The sequence below is a fragment of the Ruditapes philippinarum genome, unplaced genomic scaffold, assembly GCF_026571515.1.
Source record: "Ruditapes philippinarum isolate M1 unplaced genomic scaffold, ASM2657151v2 ctg5607_1_1_1_1, whole genome shotgun sequence".
Taxonomy (NCBI): Eukaryota; Metazoa; Mollusca; class Bivalvia; order Venerida; family Veneridae; genus Ruditapes; species Ruditapes philippinarum.
Window position 1 is genome coordinate 33,932 of NW_026859071.1, and position 24,489 is coordinate 58,420.

The window sequence follows — 24,489 nt, forward strand, 5'->3', positions numbered from 1 at the left end:
AATGCTTTTAATTTAATTTCTCAAAAAACCATTTTAGTTTTAGTGTACTTTGATTTATAGTATCCAAAAAGTTACTCATTAGCCAAATACATGAACCGTCCTTTTATTATCTTGCTTTTTGGCAATAAGTACAGTTATAGTGAAATAATAATTTGTATGGAAGTCAAAATACTATTGTGTTTTCATTTTGCTACTTATATGAAAACTTATTTCACATTAATAAAGTACCAAACATCTAAACTTTTTTTTGAAACCATTATTTAACCATTTTAAAATTCATGTTCTCCTTTCAAAAGAAGACAATAAAAAATTGTTTCTAAGGCATAAAGTGCCTTTAAATTATTTAGGATAGTTGTTGTTTCCATGATTCGGTCATATCACGGATTTATATTAAATATATAAATCCGTGGTCATATTAACGCGTTTATGTTTGGTGTCACAATCACATTTCGTTATTATCAGCTTTGCACTGTTGAAATATGTGTCGGCTCGGGCAAAGATTTAACTTACATGCGTTAACTTTTTGTTTCTTTACGACAAAAAAATACGTTTAGAAACATTTCCTGTTTGGTAAAATCTAATTAAAACCATATATATTCAAAAACAATTGATGATAAAAAATAAAAAAGTCTAAAGAAAGAATATATTTTGATATTAATGATTATTAAACATGTTAATTTTAAAAATAAATAAGTAGTCATTCCCATTCGGTTTGTCATTAATGTATGATATATAAACCCTTTGAAATGTGTAGTATAAGAATACTATTGCTTAACAAGCAAGTTGTCAACCAGGGTTTCCTCATAGCCGAAATGCTATAAAGTGGAATGACCGGTTGACCACGCATTCCTATGCTCTCCTCAAGGGGATTATATAGGTTGCAATTTTGACCCCTTTTCGTAGAAAAGGGGTTACCAGTGGTGCGTACAAATGGTCACACGGTCACTTTCTTTGCATGTCCCTGATGCGTGTTTGTGGTCTCACGGTCAGAAAGTCAAAATGTTCACATACACTTCACATGAAATAACACTAGTAATATAATCTACTGCATACAACTCATTTAACAGAGAACATTACACACTCACAAACTACAAAAGGAATATTACTTATTGCAATCTACTTTAGCTACATAGCCCATTTTACCCTTCAAACACCACAAGGAACATTATCCATTCTACTAACGTCACTTGATCTGCAAGAAACATCATGAACATTGCCCACTAAATACTCTCATGCCATAATGAACATTACTCTTTGTATACTATATACGCAACTAAAAACATTTTCATTGCATTAAACTCATATCACTCCACTAGTAACATTACTCATTGCATACTTCTTATATCACTCCACTAGTAACATTACTCATTGCATACTTCTTATATCACTCCACTAGTAACATTACTCATTGCATACTTCTTATATCACTCCACTAGTAACATTACTCATTGCATACTTCTTATATCACTCCACTAGTAACATTTTCATTGCATTAAACTCATATCACTCTACTAGGAACATTACTCACTGCATAATTCTTATATCACGCCGCTAGGACCATTTTTCATTGCACACCACTCATATCAAGCCACAAGGAACATAACACATTGCATACCACTTATACCAAGCCACAAGGAACATTACACAATGCATTCCACTTATATCACGCCGCTAGGACCATTTTTCATTGCACACCACTCATATCAAGCCACAAGGAACATAACACATTGCATACCACTCATATCAAGCCAGATGGAACATTACACATTGCATCCCACTCATATCAAGTCACTAGGAGCATTACTCATTCATACCACTCATACCAAGCCACAAGGAACATTACACAATGCATTCCACTCATATCAAGTCACCAGGAGCATTACACTTTGCATACCACTCATATCAAGTCACTAGGAGCATTACACGTTGCATACCACTCATATCAAGTCACTAGTAACATTTCTAATTGCATACCACTCATATCAAGTCACTAGAAGCATTACTCATTGCATACCACTCATAACAAGCCACAAGGAACATTACTTATTGCATACCACTCATATCAAGCCACAAGGAACATTACACATTGCTTACCACTCATAACAAGCCACAAGGAACATTGCACATTGCAAACCACTCATATCAAGCCACAAGGAACATTACACATTTCATACCACTCATATCAAGTCACAAGCAGCATTACTCATTGCATTCCACTCATTTCACGTCTGACTCCTTAGAAGCATTATTCATTTTAACTCCTCTTGTCACACCACCAGGAACACAACACTCTTTGCATACTTCTCATATCACTCCGCTAAGAGCTTTACTCATTCAATACAACTCATTTCACGTCTGACTCACTTGAAGCATTATTCATTTTAACTACTCATGTCACGCCACTAGGAACATTACTCATTGCATACTACTCATGTCACGCCACTAGGAACATTACTCATTGCATAATACTCATGTCACGCCACTAGGAACATTACTCATTGCATTCTACTCATGTCACACCACTAGAAACATTACTCATTACATACTACTCATGTCACGCCACTAGGAACATTACTCATTGCATACTACTCATGTCACGCCACTAGAAACATTACTCATTGCATACTACTCATGTCACGCCACTAGGCACATTACTCATTGCATACTACTCATGTCACACCACTAGAAACATTACTCATTGCATACTACTCATGTCACGCCACTAGGAACATTACTCATTGCAATGAGTTATGTCACGCCACTAGAAACATTACTCATTGCATACTACTCATGTCACGCCACTAGGAACATAACTCGTTGCATTCTACTCATATCACCCCTTTAAGAACATTGCCCACGACATAATAGTCATACCTAATATTACAGACTACTAATATCACCCAGATGAAAATTTACTCACTCACTGCGTTATTCTAACCTAGTTTGAAGGAAAGGGTCGATAAGTTGTAATTGGTGATTTACGGAAAATAAATCACTCAGGCAAAATATACTTATATTAATTAAACTTATTTTTCACTTAAAGGCACATCTTGTCTGAGAAATGATTTTCATTCTTTATTTAAGGCAGCATTAGTTTTACAATATTTATATATAACGGATTTAGAGCATTTATATGTTCATCACTTGAAGAAAATATCTTTAAATGTAAAATTATTTGTTATAAAGTAGCAAACTATAAGCAAAGAAGAATTTTGAGTTCATACAAAAACTTAGTCACTATATTATTACTAATTTCAAAAAAAGCAAAAATGGTTTAGATAATAAATTACTTTTTGGAAAATAATACAAAACAGCAAAATTAATAATGTTATTGACAAATTGAAATAAATGTATTTCTGATGACTGAACATTTAATGACTGTCATAAGACCGGAAAGATAAACTTAATCCAAATGACAAATATAATTCTTAACTCGATAAGTGAACATCAAAAACAATTGTACTTCAACTACAGCTTTATATACTCCGTCCCTCTTGGCGATGTAAATAAATAAATAAATAAATAAATAAATAAATTAATTAATTAATTAATTAATAAATTTAATAAAAAAAAATATTAAAACCAATTTATCCTACACACATAAATAGAGCATATACAAATTCAGGTTGCGATAAATTCAAAATAATTAAAAATCCCATGGACAGGACAGTCGTAATTTTCCGGTCCTTTCCGCCAATCTCCGGATAAGGACCTTGAACTATTTAATGCTCCGGTCGTACTTTTTTCACAAATCCTAAACATGTACGTAAATAAGGAAGTTGTATACGGGGTAAAGGCCCACCTAAATAATTTTTAATTCATAGATATAATTGTTAACCATGCATTGTTTATATACTTACATTGTGTTAATATGTGTTTTATAAACAAGGTATACATGTTGGAAATAATTCAACTTTGGTTATAATTGTATTTGTCAATGTGTAATTTAAAAATCTATTCTGTTAATAATTTTGATAAGGCATGCGATGTTTTTTTAATGGACACCATACTAGGTCTATGTATTCTAAGTGACCACAGTGTGGAGGTGTGTGGGGGCCAATTTTGAATCCAGATTTATGATTTTTATGATTTTTTTACACGTCCACTTGGCAATGTCCTAATTATAAACTCTGTCGGACTGAGCCACAAAGTTTCACAGAAGATTAAATTGACATTATGCACATATTTTTATAGTCAATTTCAGCTGAACTGACTATATATTTCAAAAGATTGACTGTTAAAATGGTGATTGACCAACAGTTCATATTGAAAAATGTTTAGAATACAATTTAGATCTTCCTAATATGTAAAAAGACTGCCTCGCTCTTTTTATGAACTGAATGTTAAAGGTAAATTCTAATGGGTATTTACAAAAAATTCGTTTGGATACATGCGTTGTTTTGTTTATGTGAAATAAATATTTATACTAAAAGGAAATATGGCAAAATGAAAATTTATTTTGTCTCACATGTTCACTCATTTTTACCCTTGGATAAGCATAATGTCACTTTAAAATATGTATTCCTATAAGGATTATATAAAGACACCTTGGGTGGGGCCAATTTTATCTCAAATAAATTTTTTTTATAAATTTTGTTGAGACCGATATTGTGATGCTGCAAACCAAATATCAACGATCCGGGTATTGAAGTTACACGGAAGACTAAACTGTATTTCTTATAAAGTATGTATATCAAAGTAACTACACCTTAAATTTTGTTGAGATCGATGTTGTGACGCAACAGGTCAAATATCAACGATCAGTCCATTGAAGTTTCGATGGCGGAGACGATTTTTCTAGATATGTAAGTATGTGTAAGGTTAGTGACCCCTTACCCCAAACAGCGAGGCCATTTTTGAGGAAGAGCATGATTTGTTTAAGTTTCGTAGTCGTCAACTAGTTAATGCTATATGCCAAATGACGTACCAGGTATTCTGTGAAGTTTGGTCAAAATCCAGCATGAGGAGATGATGTATAATGAAATTGCCCTTGATAAGAATTATGATTTATAGCCGGGGACAATCTGATTGAAGAAATTGTCAATTACGACGGACGGCTTCCGACAACTTGCCAGCATGAATGCTCACTCTTGATCCTTTGTAAAAAAGTGAGCAAAAAAGGCACAAAAACAACAACAAAACAACTTTTTTTTGAAAGCTAAAGCCCTCCTCAAATTACTATATCAAAACGAAATTCATTTACATATTGGTTATGACAAACTATAAAATTAACTCTATATGTTTTATAAATAAACATTTAATTTCAAGTTTATGCACACAACCATAACAAATTGTTAAGATGATTCCGCTTTGTCAGCCATGTTTGTTTTCACTAAAGTCTGTCCAAAGTGAAAGTAGGCCAAAATTCATATAACAACAAAACTCTTATTGTTAAATGATGAACCATTTGAAAGTACACTTCCAGGTTAATATTTTAAGGACAATTATAAACAAAAATAAAAATGATAACAATAAGAATATTTAATATCTTGAATGGGCTAAATTTCTGAAGACCAAAAACATTCTTTTGCAAAATTTTATGCGCATTTCATGAATGGCAAAATCCTTTTTAAAGTCTGTTTTAGTGCCTACAAAAGCAATTTTTTGCAGCAAATACAAAATTCTTTAAAAACTAAACTCCAAATAAATCCGTATCTCATGTCCTTCTAAGCACATGGTCTCCATTATTTTTTGTAAAAAAGTAGTGCAAGAAAACAATCATCATTTATAGTCTTATGAACTACAATTAAAATGAAAACACAATCAAACTTTAAAATCTAACCTTTTTATGTGTAACAGTGAAGTGTGTCTGTTTGTCATGTACACAAAAAATAGGTAAATGATGTTTATTTTCATGGTACTACTTTTTTACACATGTCATGGTGGCCATGTTTTTTCAAGGTCAGATAAACTACCGTACTTTCCTAAGATTTATGATTTTAAAAGTTTTTTGTATTTTCTGTAAAAATAGCTTTTGTAGGCACTAAAACAGACTTTAAAAAGGATTTTGCCATTCATGAAATGTGCATAAAACTTTGCAACAGAATGTTTTTGGTCTTCAGAAATCTGGCCCATTCAAGGTAAATATTCTCATTGTTATCATTTTTATTTTTGTTTAAAATAGTCTTTAAAATATAGAACTAGAAGTGTACTTGCAAATGGCTCATCATATAACAATGTGAGCTTTGTTGTTATATGAATTTTGGCCTACTTTCACTTTGGATAGACTTTGTGAAAACAAACATGGCTGACGAAGCAGAACCACCTTAACAAGTTTTTCATGGGATCAAAATATCTGTAAAGAGTGTAAAAACACCAAATGTAGTAGGTGTCATAATGGTTATATATCGAATATTAGCCAATGAGGGTGTCATTGTATAAATGATCAGAGAGGTACCAAATATTGCACAACAGATTACATGTACTATCAAATAACAATATAATGAACATACGTACATGTATTTTTTATGTATATATAAACCATATTGATAAATATTTGTATAAAAGCATCAACTGATAAATAAAAAACGTAATGTTTGTGTTTAGAAATCGAATAATAAACCACGAACGTGTGTTTATATAACCATTTTAACGAATTATATGACCCAGAATAAACAGATGAAAACTAACCGGTGTATATAACCCGTATTGCTAGCAAAAAGTCGTTTACACAAGAACGTATAATACATATATGTCACAATCCGTAAGACGAAATTATAATTGAACACAATTTCTTTTTTTTATTAAGATAAAAATCAATTAATATACATGTATTTTCATCATCTTTTAATTTAGGTGTTATAAACTGAACAGCACTATGAAAACAATATGGAACGCTCTTTGAAAGCTAAATTAATTTAAAAATGTATAAAATATACGATTGTCGCTATTTGGACAAGATGCATGTGTATATGAATACCGAGATTGTCGCTAAATGGGCAAGATAATTTCATGGATACCACACTGATATATTCGTGTATATTGTTTGGTTGGGTTTTTGCGTCGCAAGAACACAGTAGAGGTCATGTGGCGACTTTCCAGTTTTACCGGAGGAGGAAGATCTCAGGTGCCTGTACGTGCACGGACGAGCACCTGAGAACAACGTTTTGTACTGTAAGCTATCTGGATAGCTTCATTCAAAGTCCGTGTCTGCATGTCTCACAACGCAAGGGACATATGTCTGTATTCTTATATAATCATAAAATTATATGAAATATAATGCTTAATTTGTGTTTATTTATTTTGCCTGGCGTCTCGTCTGCTCTTTCGGCGCCGACTTCTCTCACCACAAACCCGTCTAAAGAACGCCAGCACATTTCCGGTGTTTCCTTCCGGTCCAATTATACCAAGAAGTGTTACAAAAAGACCCATTGAAAACACTAATGAAAATCCGATTGTTGAAAACAGGAATGTTCCGAATTGTGAAAAGAACGAAAGAACTGTGAAAAACATGAAAAGCGAAGCACCTAAAGTCGTACACGCCCCAAAGAATACTGATACGCCCATTAAATCCAACATGTCTCGGACACGTGACAGACGACCGGTATGTAGCGAGAGTGTGTATCCTTCCGCGAGATGAACAACATAGTCCACTGATAAACCTACGACCATACACATGTTCATGGCCTCTATCATCTGTAAATATAATATATGCATCACACAATTTTGCACAATTATTCCGTTATGAATGAAGTTCTAAATTCATACGCTAGAAAAAAAAAGCTAAATGAAAATATTAGTGTTCGTAATTTGTTTCCGAAATATGATTAATATATAATATGGAAGGCGTACAACTTTAAATAGACAAATAATGCACCGAACACTTGGTGAACTCAACTAAACACTTGTTTACCATACAGTTCTAGTATTTAATGATAATTTTCAGATGACTTACCCCCAATTTCCAGCCTCCTAGCACAATGACACCTATGACGCACACTGTTGTACAACACAGAGAAAATGTGGCAAGTAGTCCGGTTATCACGTTTCCGGTGGCAATTATCAGAATTGGACACGCCAGACACAATCCTATCACGATACCGTAGATGGCATTATCCACGAGCAACTGAAATATACACCGGAAGTGTGTTGATTGCTGGGAGGGTATTTTGGTAATAGTGTTCTCATTTACTATATTGTAATTTTAATAAAGTTTTATGTATGTGGATTCATGTGAATAAGGCAAAGCCTCAAAGCGAGCTCTTTTACAGAAATAATAGTACATTATAATCTAAACCTATTGGCGGCTACACATTTTTAGTTTTTAATACACATAGAACTGCCACACTCAACACAACCACACACTATATACGGCAATTTTATGTTTTATATGATATCAAAATTGAATCCACTCGTCAAAGAACACAGATGAGAACCATAATAGGACAGGGAATCAGAGTATAGTTCGGGTAATGTGAAATTAGGCAAATCCTAACGATTTAAATATATCGTTCATTTTTATTCTACATTTTCCGTTTTAAAAGTGTCATTCGGTATTTATGCACTGCTTCCGTTTATTCTGGTTCCCTGTCCTATTATGGTTCCTATAAAAATGCGCAGGACACCAGGGTACGCATCCGTATTCAATCAGAATTCTTTGGCTTTTATCATTATCCTGTAATTCGAAAAGTTGCGATGTGTCAATTTAGTACTTCCGAACCATCACTATTTAGCAGGTACTCGCGTTACCGTAAAGCTCGCTGTGCGAGCAAGCCCTATCGGGCCAGCTCTTCGATATATTTTACATATGTATCGGTGTTGGAGGGTCCGAGAGCTACTATGGTCATAGTAGTTAGGTCAGACAACGAGAAAACTTAAGATGGTTAGACTATATAGTGACCTCACTCTCGTCGTGCTCTCACCCTTAACGCGGTCCCTCTGGCAATTATTACCGAAACTGGACATGCGCATGAATCAGCTTGAGCCAAACAATAATCAGCGCCCGAACCAATTATGTGCACGGTATACGATATATAAACCGAAAACTTGTGTGTTTTCATTTCTTCTCAAAGAACTTCAAGAACACACCTCGTACATCCAATGGTTTTACTCTTTTACTATTGTTCAGTTTATATTGATTTATGATTTGAAAATTATTTCTAATACGAGATTTTGTAAAAGTTTACGAATGCAAAAATCCATTGCAATTATTGATATATGATGCGCATGCAGACGGACGATAACTGAGAGAAGAATACTTCACAGCAGATGGCGCTTAATCAGACTTAAACTGAAACATTCCCAGAAAACCAATTTTCTTTTACTCTTCGAAAATAATAAATCTGTAGTGAAAAAAATTACCCTTTGTCTTGTAATCCAGATCCAACGTTCATGCGATGAAGTTTGAAATCCAATTTTCAATCCTTTCGGCATATTGTTGAGCTTTAATTACAAAAAGTATACTATTATCACATGTAAAATAAAACCGTAATGTACGAGCGTAGAATGTATTTTTATCGCTCTTTTCCATTAAACGTTATCCAATAATCAAATGCACCAAAATTACAACTCACCCCTCTCTTTTGAGAAATTAGACACATAAAAAACATGTTAAAGCGCTTATAACTGGGCATATCCCTTGCTACATGTAAATTGGCGCCAGAATAACAACGCACTGACCCGGAAGTGAGGTGGGCCGGAGTGGGGGTGGAAGCAGACGAAAAGTAAGGATTCAGCTAAGTGTTCTGGAAACAGTGAAGAAGAGTCATCATTATTCGTCCATAAATTTCTGTAGTATAATCTTAGCTGATTATCTATTGAAACTTGGACCAAAAATATTTATTTTTTGTCCCAGATGGAAAAGAAAAGAAAGTAACCCAAAATTTCACAGGAAAAATAAATACCTGTTTATTGAGAAATTGTTCCCAACTTTCCATTATCGGGTCACCTTCTCTATAACCCAGCAACATCGCCTGTATATCAGTACCAACGGATATTGCAAGAAACTTCAAATCATTTCCGTACATCATATCTAGAAAATTAAGAAAATTTTAGAATATACAATATCCTCCACAGTGACGTCCCCTTAATTTACGCCATTTGTACAAGGGAAGTTACCGCTGAGAGAAGTTTTAAGATTTTCGGTGCAGTTATCTCCCATTTCAATTTATTTGACTTCTGTATTTTGTGAATCGTCAATAAATAGAGCATTGATATATAGAGAAAAAAATTAATAATATATTTTATTTTTACTTTTAGTACTTTGGTAACACAACAATATATCTAAAGATATTCCATTATACATGTACATGAAATGTGTGCATACATAGATATATACTGATCAATTTTAAAATGCATGTATTTCTGTCTTAAGTAGGCATATCTTAAAATTTATAGTTTTAATCATCTTGACAAACGTGTGCATAATAGATATACAAAACCCAAAACTACTGAAGGATCGACTTTATTACCATATATTTATCATCATAAAATCAATTGTCAATTTATCATGTGTGTATTTTAAATTCAAACGATTCAGGATTCTTTTTACACAAGAGGGAGTTAAGAAATGAAAGTTATGGTGTAAAACATAGGAGTCGTGTAGACAGACTGAACTAGCACTTGCCTTTAAAACTAAATGATCCATACATTTTCCATGTAACAGACAGTAAAGTGTGATAAAAGAACCGAGTTTTAAATGGTATTTTCGTATATATCATATATACATTTTATAATAAATACCTGTTTTATTGATGACAGGTGAACTAAAGGGGCCAGTTTTTTCTCCAATCAGCTGATCGAACTTGTAGAAGTCACTAGTATATTCATTTGTATATTTATTTGTTAGCCAGTACGATATTGCAACCTGAAATATAATCGTAGAAATCTGATTTTTTTTATTATTTTGCCATAATAAAGTCGAGAGGCATCATTAAGAATAATCTTCATTTTCATCACCTAGCGTTATATGTACAGTTCATACGTAGAGTGTTTTGCCAGTTCATAAGTATCCACCTAGCAACTGTGTATGGCAAAAAAGCAGATCTTTCGTTCATGTTTGATAAAAGTACATTCGTCCTTTTAGGGGAATCGGACCCAGATAGGCATAAGTAATACCAATAAAGAGTAATTCAGCAGCAACATTACTGAAAATTATTTCTCAATAACAATTAATATTTTAAGAAAATAACAAGTTACTTAACACAGCAAATTCAATCGTTATGCAAAACGTACTTTTGGAAGAAAGGGCTGAAAAGTGAGTCCCTCCTTTTAAATGTTTTAAGATTTTAGAGCACATAAATAGAGCACAGGTTTATGTCAAATGATTTGAGAAATCACGAAGTAAGGAATCACATACTTCCAGATTATTGTTGAACTCTGCTGTGAACACACTGCTGTTGTAAAACTGGGGTTTGTCTGCAATAAAGCTGTCCACCCGCTCCTTGGTGAAAGGTAAACTCCAATTTTTACCATCCCGTTTGGACTCTACCTGCATAATTTTTTTTTTTCATTTATTTATAAATAAGTGTTTGTGATATACATGTATATTTATTAAGAAATGTAATAATGGCGAAGTAACCCTGAAGTCCAGTGAGTTAATTTGAAATTTAAGCTTTATTTTACAATCTAGGTTTCGGAAAAATCCGATGAATTTCGCTTTTGTTTGCGTACTTGAAAATACTTTGAAAAGCGGCTCAATCGCAGGCGATATTTTGATCTAGTCATCCAGACGCTCATTTAATATCAATTAATGACGGATATTGACGAAAAATGTCGAATTATCACGAGCGTATTATTTATAGTCTTATAAATATTAGAACAATGTTTTGTCTGTAACTGTTTAAATATAATCAAATTAATTATCAATTTGTAATGTTTGCGATTTGTCTCAATCGTATAATAAAAAGCTAACACGCAATGATGAAAAGGTAGACACAATTTTGAAATGTCTTCTTTTTTTATTTTAAGTTCAAGATCATAAATATGAAACTAAAAAAATGAAAACGTTATACTGTAAATATAGCTAAAATGACAAAAGGAAGAAAATCTGTTTTTTTTTTTTTTTTTTTTTTTTAAATCTATTTGGCATATTATATAAATATACACACAAGAACTCCATGAATTGCGTACGCTTGTGAAAACAAATTGCACAAGCTATATATTTTATACATAGACCTTTTTACAACACGCTTCGCTAACAATCAAAGTTAATATTATTACATTTTTTTACCATTCGCAACTTCTCGGTCAATCCCGTCAACCGTCGGATATGAAAAGTCAGCGAGGCATTCCGAAAGCTTTTCAACCCAAGGTAGCGCAAAACATTTCACAAATTTCTATGAAATTGCCGTATAAACAAGGTCAATAATTTTTCATCAAAGTCATATTTTACAATGAGTTTTGTACAAAAAATGATCTAAAGTGATAATAAATTATTTATACGACCTGCAGAAATGTTTGCAGATTGTCCATGAAACATTTTATGTTGTATTCTCCCGTGTTGGGATTTTTCTTTATGTGTAATTCTTTGGCCTCCGCTTCAGGTAAAGTTCGTAGTTTCTCACATAAGCCCTGCAATAACAAAAGATTTTCACGTAAACTCTGCAATAATTAAAGCTTCTTACATAAGCCCTGCAATAATTAAAGTTTCTCACACAAGCCCTGCAATAATGACAGTTTCTCATATAATCCATGCAATAATTTAAGTTTCTTACAAAACTCTTGCAATATCACAAAGCCCTGCAATAATAAAAGTTTCTCACATAAGCCCTGCAATAATAACGCACACTCATATTGTTATCAATGAGCGCGTGATGGGATCAGAAAAATATAACAACATTAGGGTTGTATAAAAGTTTTCCTTTAATTGAAAAGAATGAAAAAAAAGAAAAAAAATCTGCATGCAATAAATTGAAAAAACTCTACATGTATTTTCAAAAAGATTAAGATTGATGTACATAAACCGATGGAACGCTATATATTATAACAACCATTTGGTAAATGGGTTTTAACCTAAATATCTAAAACTTGAACGACATGTGAGTACCAAATGCAAAGCAAATGAAACTTAACCTTGCCTTATATTGTACAAAGAATATGTTATTCATTCATTCATTTTATTAATAATTAATTTTACTCAATTTTCATTGAAGTAAATTTACAGTTCGCCCAAGTTTGTCTACCAATGAAATCGCTCTATTTTGTTTAAATTTTGCCGAAGTATTTTCCATACAGTGCTTAACTAGTTAACCTCTTAATTAACTAGTTAGTTATATGGTTATCTGGTGGCAGAAATATGCCACCATAGTAACTCAACTGTATGTATTAAATACGTTAAATGAGCCGATTTAATGGACTCCGCCTATTTACATAGTGCACTCGGTGTGATAGACGGGGCTATAACTGTAAGTCGGTTATAGGTTATATAACTTATTTTCTCGCTTCACTTCGTTCACTCGAAAATTAATTTCTTAAAACTCTGTATATAACCTATAACCTATACTTACACTAGTCAAATAGAAATAGGGTAGTCTATAGAGCATAATCACCTAAGGGTGAGATATATGTATTTATTTTTAGAAATAAGCCCTTCCGAAATAGGGGTTCTGTATTCTACCTATGTACCGCTCTTCCTCACTAAACTGATAAGCCCCCTATATAATCTCGGTGAGAAAAGCTCTGTTTAAAAACGTTAAAGCTGCCCGTCTCCAGATGAGCCAAAAAGTTTCAAGAAAATCAAACTTGTGAAAAATGTACTATGATATTTAGAAATGTCAAAAGACTAAAGTAATGATTTGCATGTTGTGTGCAATTAATGACAGATTTTGCAGTATTAATCACAATTTTCTACTACGGAGTGACGAACAGAGTAAGGGCTATTTTTGTATATTTTGACATCTCTCAGGTAAATTGATTGAATTGTAAGTGCCTTTTGCCAAGTGTAAAATTACTTTTTGGTTCACTCACAACTTTAAAGTTATACTTTTACATACATTTTAATTTTTTTTCATGAAAATTAGCGTTCTATCCGGTCGTGTTTATTTTGGTTTAAAAATTATATATATTATCATATTTTCATATGTTGACAGAATTGTAAAAATAACTTTGTATTTGTATACATGTCTACCTAGGAACTATGGATTCTGTAAAATGTTTAGATAAGTTTAGCCCATTATTATCATTATCTTGGACAGAAACATCATGTGTGGCGACATGGCCGGGTGGTTAACCCCTGAGGTTTGCTGACCCCGTTGTTTCCCTAAACAAAAGCAATAAACTTAATACTCATCGCTAAGTACTGGTTGGTTCAAGGAACGGATTCGAGAGTGTTTTAATTAACTTAAAGCTTCCAACACAATCGAGCTAAAATACACTTGTATAAACTAAATATGAACGAAAGACATCTCTTCAACCCATAGTAAGAAACTAATAATTGCAAAACAAATATACCATCAGTGCCAATTGCGCCTCCTCTGAGTTTGGGTTGAAGTCCGGGTCCCATTCTTGTTTTCCCGTACACACGGGATCTGAAAAGTGGCAGATAGAGAGGTCGTTTTGTTTAACTCCCAGCAACAGATGAACGGACATCAAACCAGTTCCTTCCCCAAGTGAGGACAAAAATGAATATAATTTATGCGAGTAGGCCTTCCTGTGCGGATGTTCGTCTGGTAGTATATTAAACTAAAAAAATATCTATAAATCAATTTCGATACGCCTTATATGTGTGTGTACATGTACATCATTAAATGGGCATTCAGCTTTCATTTTCTGTTGTTTTTTTTTTTTTCGAAAAAACAATTATGTGTTGTTTCAAACTAAGTTTTCAGTAATTTTATTTTGAAAAAAAGTGCATCTATTTGTGATAAGTCTTCTTCAAAACAGAGTCCTGAGAATTCTTTATATCGCATTTCTAAAAATAGAAAATTTGGGAACGAATTGTCCGCTATTCTTAAGAGGTAACGAGGGATTTCTTTATTGTATATGTATTTTATCGTCGGCAAAATTCACTTTACACCTTAATTCTGTTCTACGATATTACATATTTTAACCTTTAGAAAAACTGAAGGCCGCTTTAAAATTATGTTATGTTACAACCACGCCTCAAAGTCTCAAACGGAAATAAACTTTAGAACCTCATTAAGACTCATTATTAGATGGACTCGACTGAGGGTGTTTTTTTTACATAACGGATCTGGAATTTATTTTTTCGATATTCTTTATATTACTTGATGTAGATACAAAACCTTCTGTGCAAAATTTCAGATCATTTTGAATAAACATTCTGCCTAAAAACACGTCCACAAATCCTAAAATGAAAAGCGTTTTTAAAACGTTTATAACTCAATCGAACTAAGAGTTGCACCATGAAAATGACTCTAGATACTGAATATGCACGCACTTACCAGCTTATTATCGGGCTCGATTTGTGAAGCCTGGTAGATGAAGAAAGCCAAAACTCCTGCCAGTACAAGAATAATCAACCATCTTATAACCTTGTGTGTCACAAATCGGAAATAATAATTCCGAAAGAAACGAACAAATATCGACTTCTTTTTCCGCTTTTTAGATAAACTTTTCGATTTACTGTCAAGATATGACACGTGATTTTGAATCTTATTTACCATCACGCCGTTTTGTTTTCGATCATTTGACGCTTGCCGGTTTCTTTTTGGTTGTTGCGTATGACCTGGTGAATAAAGCCGATAACTACCTGTTATTCGCCAATCACCGTTTCTTAGATATGACTGATAACCATTTTCTTGTCCCGATCGATGTTTAGGCGGTATTTGGTTATCGTCAAAACTTCTCGACCAATGGTAGTTTTGATTTACAGGTACATCCGGTTCATATACTGGATTCACTCTTGAAGCAAATATTTCATCTTCATGCTTTTCACTTTCAACATCCGGTTTACTATAATGTTTAGCGCGTTCCTTCTTGTCGTTTTTATCGTCTGCGGATTCATGATCGGAACCCTTCTGCCACGGATAACAGCACGGCCATGTTGCTTTTTCAAAATAAGTATGATACATGATAACAACTGTCGGAAAGTAAAGTATGACTGAGAGGTAGTTTACGACAATTAATAAAGCTGAAAATACACCAAATGACCTTGTCCCAAGTAAAGGTGATATTGCAGTTGATAAGAACGCAACGGCATTTGTAAGTGAGGTGATAAGCATACTAAAAGCTGATCTCTTATAACAATCTGATAACCTGTGAGCAACTGACAGATACTCGTCACATGCGGAATTCCGCCAAATATCGTAAAACACAAACACATCGTCTGCTCCAATTCCTAGAATGACAAAAAGTGACAGGATGTGGAAATATCCAATGTAATCGAAACGACATACTAAATTATAAATCAAGTTTCCGGTAAAGAAACTTGCAAAAATGCTTAAAATTGCAAATCCAGCTATCCAAAGCGACCTCGTGTGCAACAGAATTACAAGAAATATGAACGCCATGCTTGCCCCCGCCCAGAGCACGTCTTCCATGGCTTGGTTTCTTGCGCTGTACATCCAAATAGCCTCGGACCGATATGAAAACTTAAATTCAGACGTATCTTCATATTTCTCAAGAATTGGTTTCAATTTGTCGCCGGAAAACTTTTCGGCTTCCATTTCGTAGTCACTGGAGCCGTACTCTTCGTGTGGTAACCCAAATGAGACGATAGAACGCGTCATCTTTGACGTCACTGTATTCTGTGTAGTCTCGTGCTTAATTGCAAGAAAAAATCTAAAACCATCCCTTGTTGCGTTGTGTGTTGCGGCCATATACAGAACATTATCAACATTTTCAAATGCTGTATCATTGAATACAGGGTCTATATCTACAAACGTTCCGTCAAAATATCTTAGCACGGACTGAGGTTTAACACACTGTCGGGTCTGATGATCGAGTTTACAAAATTTTGTGTAGTCATCTGCGTTCATTAAATCGTCTTCAATTTTCTTCATTTCAAAAGCGACCGTTTCGTGAAAATATTATCACCATCAACGTCTTCGTAAAACATGTCCATGGAAGCATACCAAGCTTCAGAAGTTCGAAACCCAGCATTGGTACCGCCCCGAGTATAATAACCGTCATACTTTGTCCGATCAGTCCAAGCGAACCATCGAGCGTCCCAGGGTTCATCTACTAGCCGCATAGGGACGTCGTCCAAACACAAGGGCATGATGTCATATCCGGATAGATATAAGATCCCTGTAGTTGCGATCATAGCAATATGTCCTGACAAGGTCAGTACTGAAAATAACAGAAAATTGAATGACTGTTTTATTTTGTATATGAAATATGTAGTTAGTTTGGGTATTGGCTCACACTGATACTACCCCGGTACCTACATTATGTATTTCACGTGACATTTTGTGATATTTGTGGGCTAAAAATCTGTACATTTAGGTTCTCATTGACCGCTGTACAGTGACCTACTTTGGCTGTAATTATAGGAATATAAATGTTATTATAAATATATAAATGTAGTTGTCGGGATATTTAACACGTCAGAAAAGACATTGACATCGGAGATAGTGATTAATATATAAATAACACATGGGTTTGTGGGTAACAGTAAAAATATCATCCCGAGGAAAATACTGTTACCCGAGGCGTAGCCGAACAAATACTGTGATAATCTGAATTTGTCAACTAAATCTAACTGTAACAAAAATGAGCCAAGAGAAGCAATAACTAAACTGTCCTTACCTTGCAAGTTTCAAGTGCACTGTAGGCCTACATGAGAAGCTGTTTTTCTTTTATTCCTAATACCCCGGTCACATATTCACGGAATACGCCCACGGAAGAGCCACGGATTAATTCCGGCATCGTCCGTAGCTACCCGTACTGGTCAGTAGCTCTCCGTATTGTAACCGTAATCAATCGTAGTAGTCCTTGTATATCCGTAGCGATCCTTGACAATTTTTGAACATGCACAAAAATTTGCTACGGAAAAATCAACCGTAGCGTATCCCTACTAGTCCGTATTAAAACGTACTGATACGTACTGGTCCGTACGAAAACCGTGCTAGTCCGTACTGATTCGTAGTCCACCAACTTGTCAAGGATTTCCACGGTTTGGTACGGAGAACTACGTATTTGTACGGTTACCCTACGTATAAGCTACGGTCTTAATACGGACTCATACGGCATTGTCACGGAAAGCCACGATCGTAATACGTTATACTACGGAGAGGCAAGGATTAGCACGGTCTTATACGGTTTATTGCGTTGCAACACGAAACGGTAGGGAATGGTACGGTCCACCACTGTTTAGTACGGATGAATTAAGTATCGTGTACTTTTTCAAGGGTATAAATACTACCTTCTTGTTAAAAACAGACATATTTGCGGATACATTTAATAAATGATAATTGATATTTACTGGCTGCAACTGTATATTGAAATGGCTCAGAATGCGGACTTGATGACATGCATAGAAGTAAATTTATATTAATATCGTACTACAATTCATAAGTTATAGAATAACATTTAATGTTACATATTTTACAAACATTGGATCGTGAAATTGGAGTAAATATTTACATAAAACGAAGTGTCTCATATGCCTCGGACGCTGGCCCTTGAGTGATAATAAGATTAATTAACAAGCTTTTTACATATTTTTAAAACATAAACATCACGATAATTAATGTAATTGTAAGATGAACAGCAAATCTTAAAATTAAAAGAGAAGCAGTATTGATCAACATTTTTCATTTATGATTACTAGTCCATATCTAATCAGGTAAGAGAAGACAGAAGAGATGGTAGACTAGAGATGGACTTTTACGAAGACCGCTTCATGTTTAGTATGAGGCTCTCATGGCCGAATTTGTTGAGGACCCAGCGTCCTTCAAGAAATTCACTTTAATCGGACCTGATGTGTCTCGGGGGTCGGACGCGATTAGGCCGAGTCCTCTCCGCCAAAATCATTGAACTCTACAATTCGTTTTCTAGGTGTTCTTTTCTTTTTAGGCATTTTGAAAATGAGCAAGCAAGAGGTTGTGGACGGATGTATTAGGTCCGTATAGATCCGTGGCAATTCGTTCTTCTCCGTATCAATACGTTCTTCTCCGTATCAGACCGTACTTATTCGTACTAACCCGTGCTTATACCGTAGCAGACCGTAGTGTATCCGTAGTGCGTCCGTCCTGATTCGTGTCGCTCCGTATCAAACCGTGTCGGTCCGTAATAATCCGTGTCTCTCCGGGGGCTTTTGGTGGTAAATCCGTCGAACTCCGTACTCATACCGTTGTGTGTCCGTACTAGAACCGTAGCGGACTACGAAAGTTCACATTTCCGTAGTAATCCGTGAACGATTAGACCGTAGCTCTTCCGTGACATTATCCGTGTATATGTGACCGGGGCATTAGGCAAGTGATGATATCTACCAGTCATAAACATAAAATAAGCTGTGTTTTATTCAGAAAACAAAACACTAACCCATTTATAAGGTTATGATCTGTGAAATCTGATCCTTCTGCATCCAGAATATTCTTCGCATGGTTTTTGACAAAGTGCATTTAGAAAATCACGATGATATCCTTCAATTGTCTGTCCACCAACTCTACTGTATCTGTAACGTTTCACTGGTTAAAATTGTTAAATTATCCTTTGTTGCATGTTTTAATTGTCTGCATGTTCCAGTTTGACACAAAATTATTTACATTACAATCATAGGCACTCGGTTCCAAAACCTTTTATGATTTTGATTTATTTAAAAAAAAATCATATCATGTATAAATAAAAATATACAAGGTTTCGCAGCCGCCATGTTTTAACGCAACGGAAGTGCGTTGACTGGTGTACAATTTAAAAAAAAAATACTGGCTCCCGAGTCACCAATTAAAGCATATTGTTGATGTGGGTACCACGGCGTAATAGTCAATAATTGTGGTACCCGTATTAGCCAATAGTCTCTATTCATCGAATCGGGAACTAGTGTTTTTTAATGAAAATTGTACACCAGTCAACGTACTTCCGTTGCGTTGAAACATGGTGGCTGCGAAACCTTGTAGTATTTTATATACATGATATTTTTTTTTAAATAAATCAAAATCATAAAAGGTTTTGGAACCGAGTGCCTATGATTACAATTACTTCCGTTGAAAACGGATGTTTCCTGTTGACTATTCAACAAAAAGATATTTAATACGCGAAAGGGACTCTAGGGTGCAAAGAACTAAATTTTATCAGAGTAATAGTTACTTCGGCGATGCCCTATCGTCGAAAATAAGAATGAATCGAGAAAAAAATGGCGGCCATTTTATTTAATTTTATTTAGAAAATAGACCACGTGACCAGAGTTTATACTGTTAAAAAATACTGTTACCTATGTAACAGTACAAAATTCGTAGTCACGTGGTACACTTGCATTAACAGTAAGAATAACTCCCAGAGGCCTATGGGAAATTAACATTACGAAAAAAGTGAGGGGTAATAAAACATTCTGTTTAGCGTCAATGTCCACACGTTCCGAAAACTAATGATACTGAATAAAAAATAACTCCAAAACAGTTTGAACTTTGACGGAAAACAAGTCAAACTCTTTAATATTGTAATTTTATGTGAAACAATTTACGTAACCAAAAAAACCAAACCTTAATGGATTTAAAGTCACGCGCAAAAAGGTCATATGGCGATTTTCTAGCTTTACATGGGTATGGTGTCCCTGTGTGCGCAGATTCGTATCATTTTAACAAGCTATTGTCCAGTGGACACAGTCTTGATTTGACGGGGGGCCTCCGTGGCCGAGTGGTTAAAGTCGTTGACTTGAGATCACAGGTCCCTCACCACTGTAGGTTCGATCCTCACTCGGGTCGAAATCTTTCATGTGAGGAAGCCATCCAGCTGGCTTACGGAAGGTCGGTGGTTCTACCCAGGTGCCCGCTCGTGCCTGAAATAATGCCCGGAGGGGCACCTGGGGTCTTCCTCCACCAATAAAGCTGGAAAAAAAATCGACGAAAAATCTCGGCGGGACGATGACTCGACTTGAGTGTACGGTCGCCCATATGGGCTTTCCGGCGGCGACCTTAAATAAACGCATTAAAAAAAATTGATTTGACGTATTCCCTATTGAACATTGTATGCTATTATAAAAAGATCTGTTTTCTTTAGTCTTAGTACAAATTACATGTAGTATATATATGTACATGTTGTATATATACATGTACGTGTAGTATGTGTACTCGTAATGGTAAAAAAACACATGCAGTGTTAAGACATTACGTACTTAAAAAAGACTTTAAATAAAAGTTTATTTTAGAGTTATTATATATAGATGTTTTATCTAATAGTATTCATAAAACACACACGGCATGTTTCAAGTGCAATTTAACAATAAACATTTTTTCTTTAGATTTTAAGATATGATCACTTAAGCATTTCAATTTATGAGTAACATACTATCTTAATCGGTTAAATGTATCAATTGATTGTACTGAAAGTCATCTGAAAGGTAAGTCAAGAGGAAAAAAGCCAAAATTAATGCGAATATCATGTTCAGGTTCAATATTCACATAACATATTAGAACATGAGGTTTGCAAAAGCGAACAAATAATTATGAAAGAAAGAAAGTACAAAAGAAAGAATGAAAGAAAAAATGAAAGAAAGAAAACAAGAAAGAAAGAAATATAACAAGAATGAAAGAAAGAAAACAATTGAGAAACAAAGATAAAGAACCTTTTAAAATGTTTTGTGAGAATTAATGCAATTTGACATGAGTAATCCATATTCAGCATGTTCCTAATTTAATTTAGTGTTTAAGACTCATTTTGTTTTAGAAAAAAAAGACACAGTCTTGGGTGTAAAATAGATTTTGAAAATGCATAGGTCCCTGAATGGCCCTAATCTGTCTAATTTAAACATCAGATTAGTTGATTACTATAAGAATTTCTCAACAGCTTATTTGTTAAAACAATAAACCTATTTCAAAGTTTGGTGTTAAATCTATTGTTATTTAAATAAAGGTCAGCTGCCGTTAGAAAGTTGCATTAAAATTGACATTCACTGCTTTACAAGGCAAATAAATACCTACGGTCGAGCACGAATCTTCTATTTTTTGTATGTGTACATGTTTGTGGTTTTTATTTGTTTGGGTCGTCAGACCAAACAAATAATGGTAGCGAAATTTCAGACCCTGGTACTGTTAATTGCAAATGCCGAAAGTAGTCCGCTTTTTTTGAAGCGGTTACTTCCCTTTATATGTACACTAACGCCGAAATATTCAGGGGAGATCACTGCGTAAAGATGGTCAAATGAGAGGTGCATTAATTTTCAAGCAAAATAGTTCCCAAATGGTCGAATTTTCCTAATATTGTTTTATTCTTTATAGATATACATGCTTATAGTGATTATTTACATCTGTGTTAAACAACAGTTAGCGTCGAAATAATAAGGGTTACAACCCCTAATTTAGAATAATATGGTTTTCTTCAGGCCGTTTACATATAACTTCACCGTGGCCGAGGGGTTTGCGCGCTCGCTTAGGAAGCAAGAGGTCTGGACTTCAAATCCCAGTTAAAGCAACTCATTTTTTTTTCAAATTGTTAAGTCAAATGAACATTGAATTGAATATCAGTGATGCAATTAGTCTTATAGCCAATTTACTACAATTAAAACGCTGGAAAGCATTTGTGGCACTTTACAAAAACAAATTGGTTTATAATCTCACAACCTTCACCTTTCTGACATTCTGAGACCCAAACAAATTCAGCGCCTTCTGTGCTTTGATTTTTAACTCCCACCATCCGCATGGGATATTGGTTAACTGTAAAATTGAACATTTGTACAAATGCCTTTCCAAATGCGTTTTCTCAGAACTTTACCAGGTACGTGAAATAACATAAATGTACTTATTTCTACAAACCACTTTCTTAACCAATTACATTTTCCACAGAGCACATCAAACCCAAAACTCATTTCAGCATTAAGATACATGTATACATTTCCTTGGAAAAAAATATTTAACAAGTTTATAATATCAAAAAGAGTTAATATTTACGCAGAGTACAGAAAATATCAACTTACCAAAAGCTCGAACTGGCCATTGTGTTATCAGTTTACACAATAGCAGCGGTTCCGCATCCCTCCGCTGTTTTTGCCGCTCAATAGCATCAAACTCCGCACGTGCGTCTCTCTCTTCCGGTTCCAAATCTAGTTCCATAATTCCTTAAAACGAAGTTAATGAACTCTGAAGCGTTTTAAAATAACTTTTTTTATTTTAAGACGATGATATATGTTTACTACACGCTCAAATCCGACCGAAATTTGACAACATCTCAGATCTTGGTGACTTTTGGTATACAATCATGTAGATATGTGTGCTTTACTTCTACAGCATTATTTTATAAATAAACAGCATTACTATGACGTTAAGGCGCCCTCTATCGGTGGCGGCGAAATTGCGTCTTTCTGTCCCAGTAAACCGGCCTGTTCTTATCAATTTGTATCCGATTTCCTTCGTTTTAATTTTATAATGTGTCTTTGTAATTATGGCTTTGTAACATTTGTTTAATAGTCTGCGATTCTATGTTATTTTTCCGTCCATATCTGGTGCAAATATCGCGCGATATCGCAATAAAGATTGTGTTATAAAAAAATCAACACGGTCGAGCGTGTATAGAGATAATGAAGGAATAAAAATATAGGGTCAACGCGTAAGATATTTTGCTATTACCGTTTTAAAATAAAATTAAGGATGAGTAAAACGTTATAATTTTGTTGACGTCCTTTACATGTTCCTTTCAGGGCCTATGCATTACATATGCGCACACATGCAAAACAAAATGATAAGCATTATTAAATGTAATAATGCGTAATAAAAAGCTATAAAATATTTTTTTTATAGATAGATAAGTTGTATTTTCAGTGATTTTCATATGAATAACACATGTAATTACATGTATTCGACACACATACAATTCAAAAATTCACATATTTTATTTATGAAAGAAAATATTTTTATAACTGAGTTTACTCATTATAGTCTTTCCTTCTCTTTTTGCGCGAAAAAGTGGTTTTCATTTCTTTCGGAAAAAAAAAACATCAACAACACTGAAGAATTCATTTACTTAACGTATAAATCGCTGAGAAATATCAAGAATATTTTTTTCTTCTTTGAAAATGTATGTTCAAAAGTGTTTTCACGATGGTTTAAATTCTAGCATGTCGGCCCGGCGAATCAAATTCGTCGTTTTCGTATATACATGTATATGCTTTTCTGTATGATATTGGTAAAGTTTCACTCCTTTTGGTCCTGATCTGGTTTGGTTTAAACATATTTATTTAAGCTCGATTGCGAAACAAGTTCTTGCAACTTATATTAATCACTTTCGAGTCCGCTTCCTGGAACCAACCAGTACTGGTGTCATATGGAGAAACATGGTCGTGACCCGAGTAGGGCTCGAACCCATGATCTCTGGGTTGAGAGGCAGACACCTTAACCACTAGGCCACCGCTCCCCTCTGGTCCTGATCTGCTCGTATTGGCTGTGTGATATGTTAAAGGGACTCCACTGACGCTCTTTTGAATGACGGGGGTGGAAA

The 24,489-nt window shown here is 34.4% G+C and overlaps 1 protein-coding gene across 1 annotated transcript; it reads right to left on the minus strand.

Moving 5' to 3' along the window:
- Positions 1–7,163: 7,163 nt before the first annotated feature.
- On the minus strand, positions 7,164–23,415 carry LOC132755103 (protein dispatched homolog 3-like). The gene is made up of 10 exons (XM_060745898.1): positions 22,973–23,415; positions 15,342–17,190; positions 14,389–14,619; positions 12,385–12,510; positions 11,297–11,428; positions 10,681–10,804; positions 9,843–9,970; positions 9,301–9,381; positions 7,895–8,065; positions 7,164–7,635 (listed from the first exon to the last, which is right to left on the minus strand). The coding sequence occupies exons 2-10, from the start codon at positions 16,899–16,901 to the stop codon at positions 7,234–7,236; spliced, it is 2,955 nt and encodes a 984-aa protein (XP_060601881.1). The 5' UTR covers positions 16,902–17,190; positions 22,973–23,415; the 3' UTR covers positions 7,164–7,233.
- Positions 23,416–24,489: the final 1,074 nt, after the last annotated feature.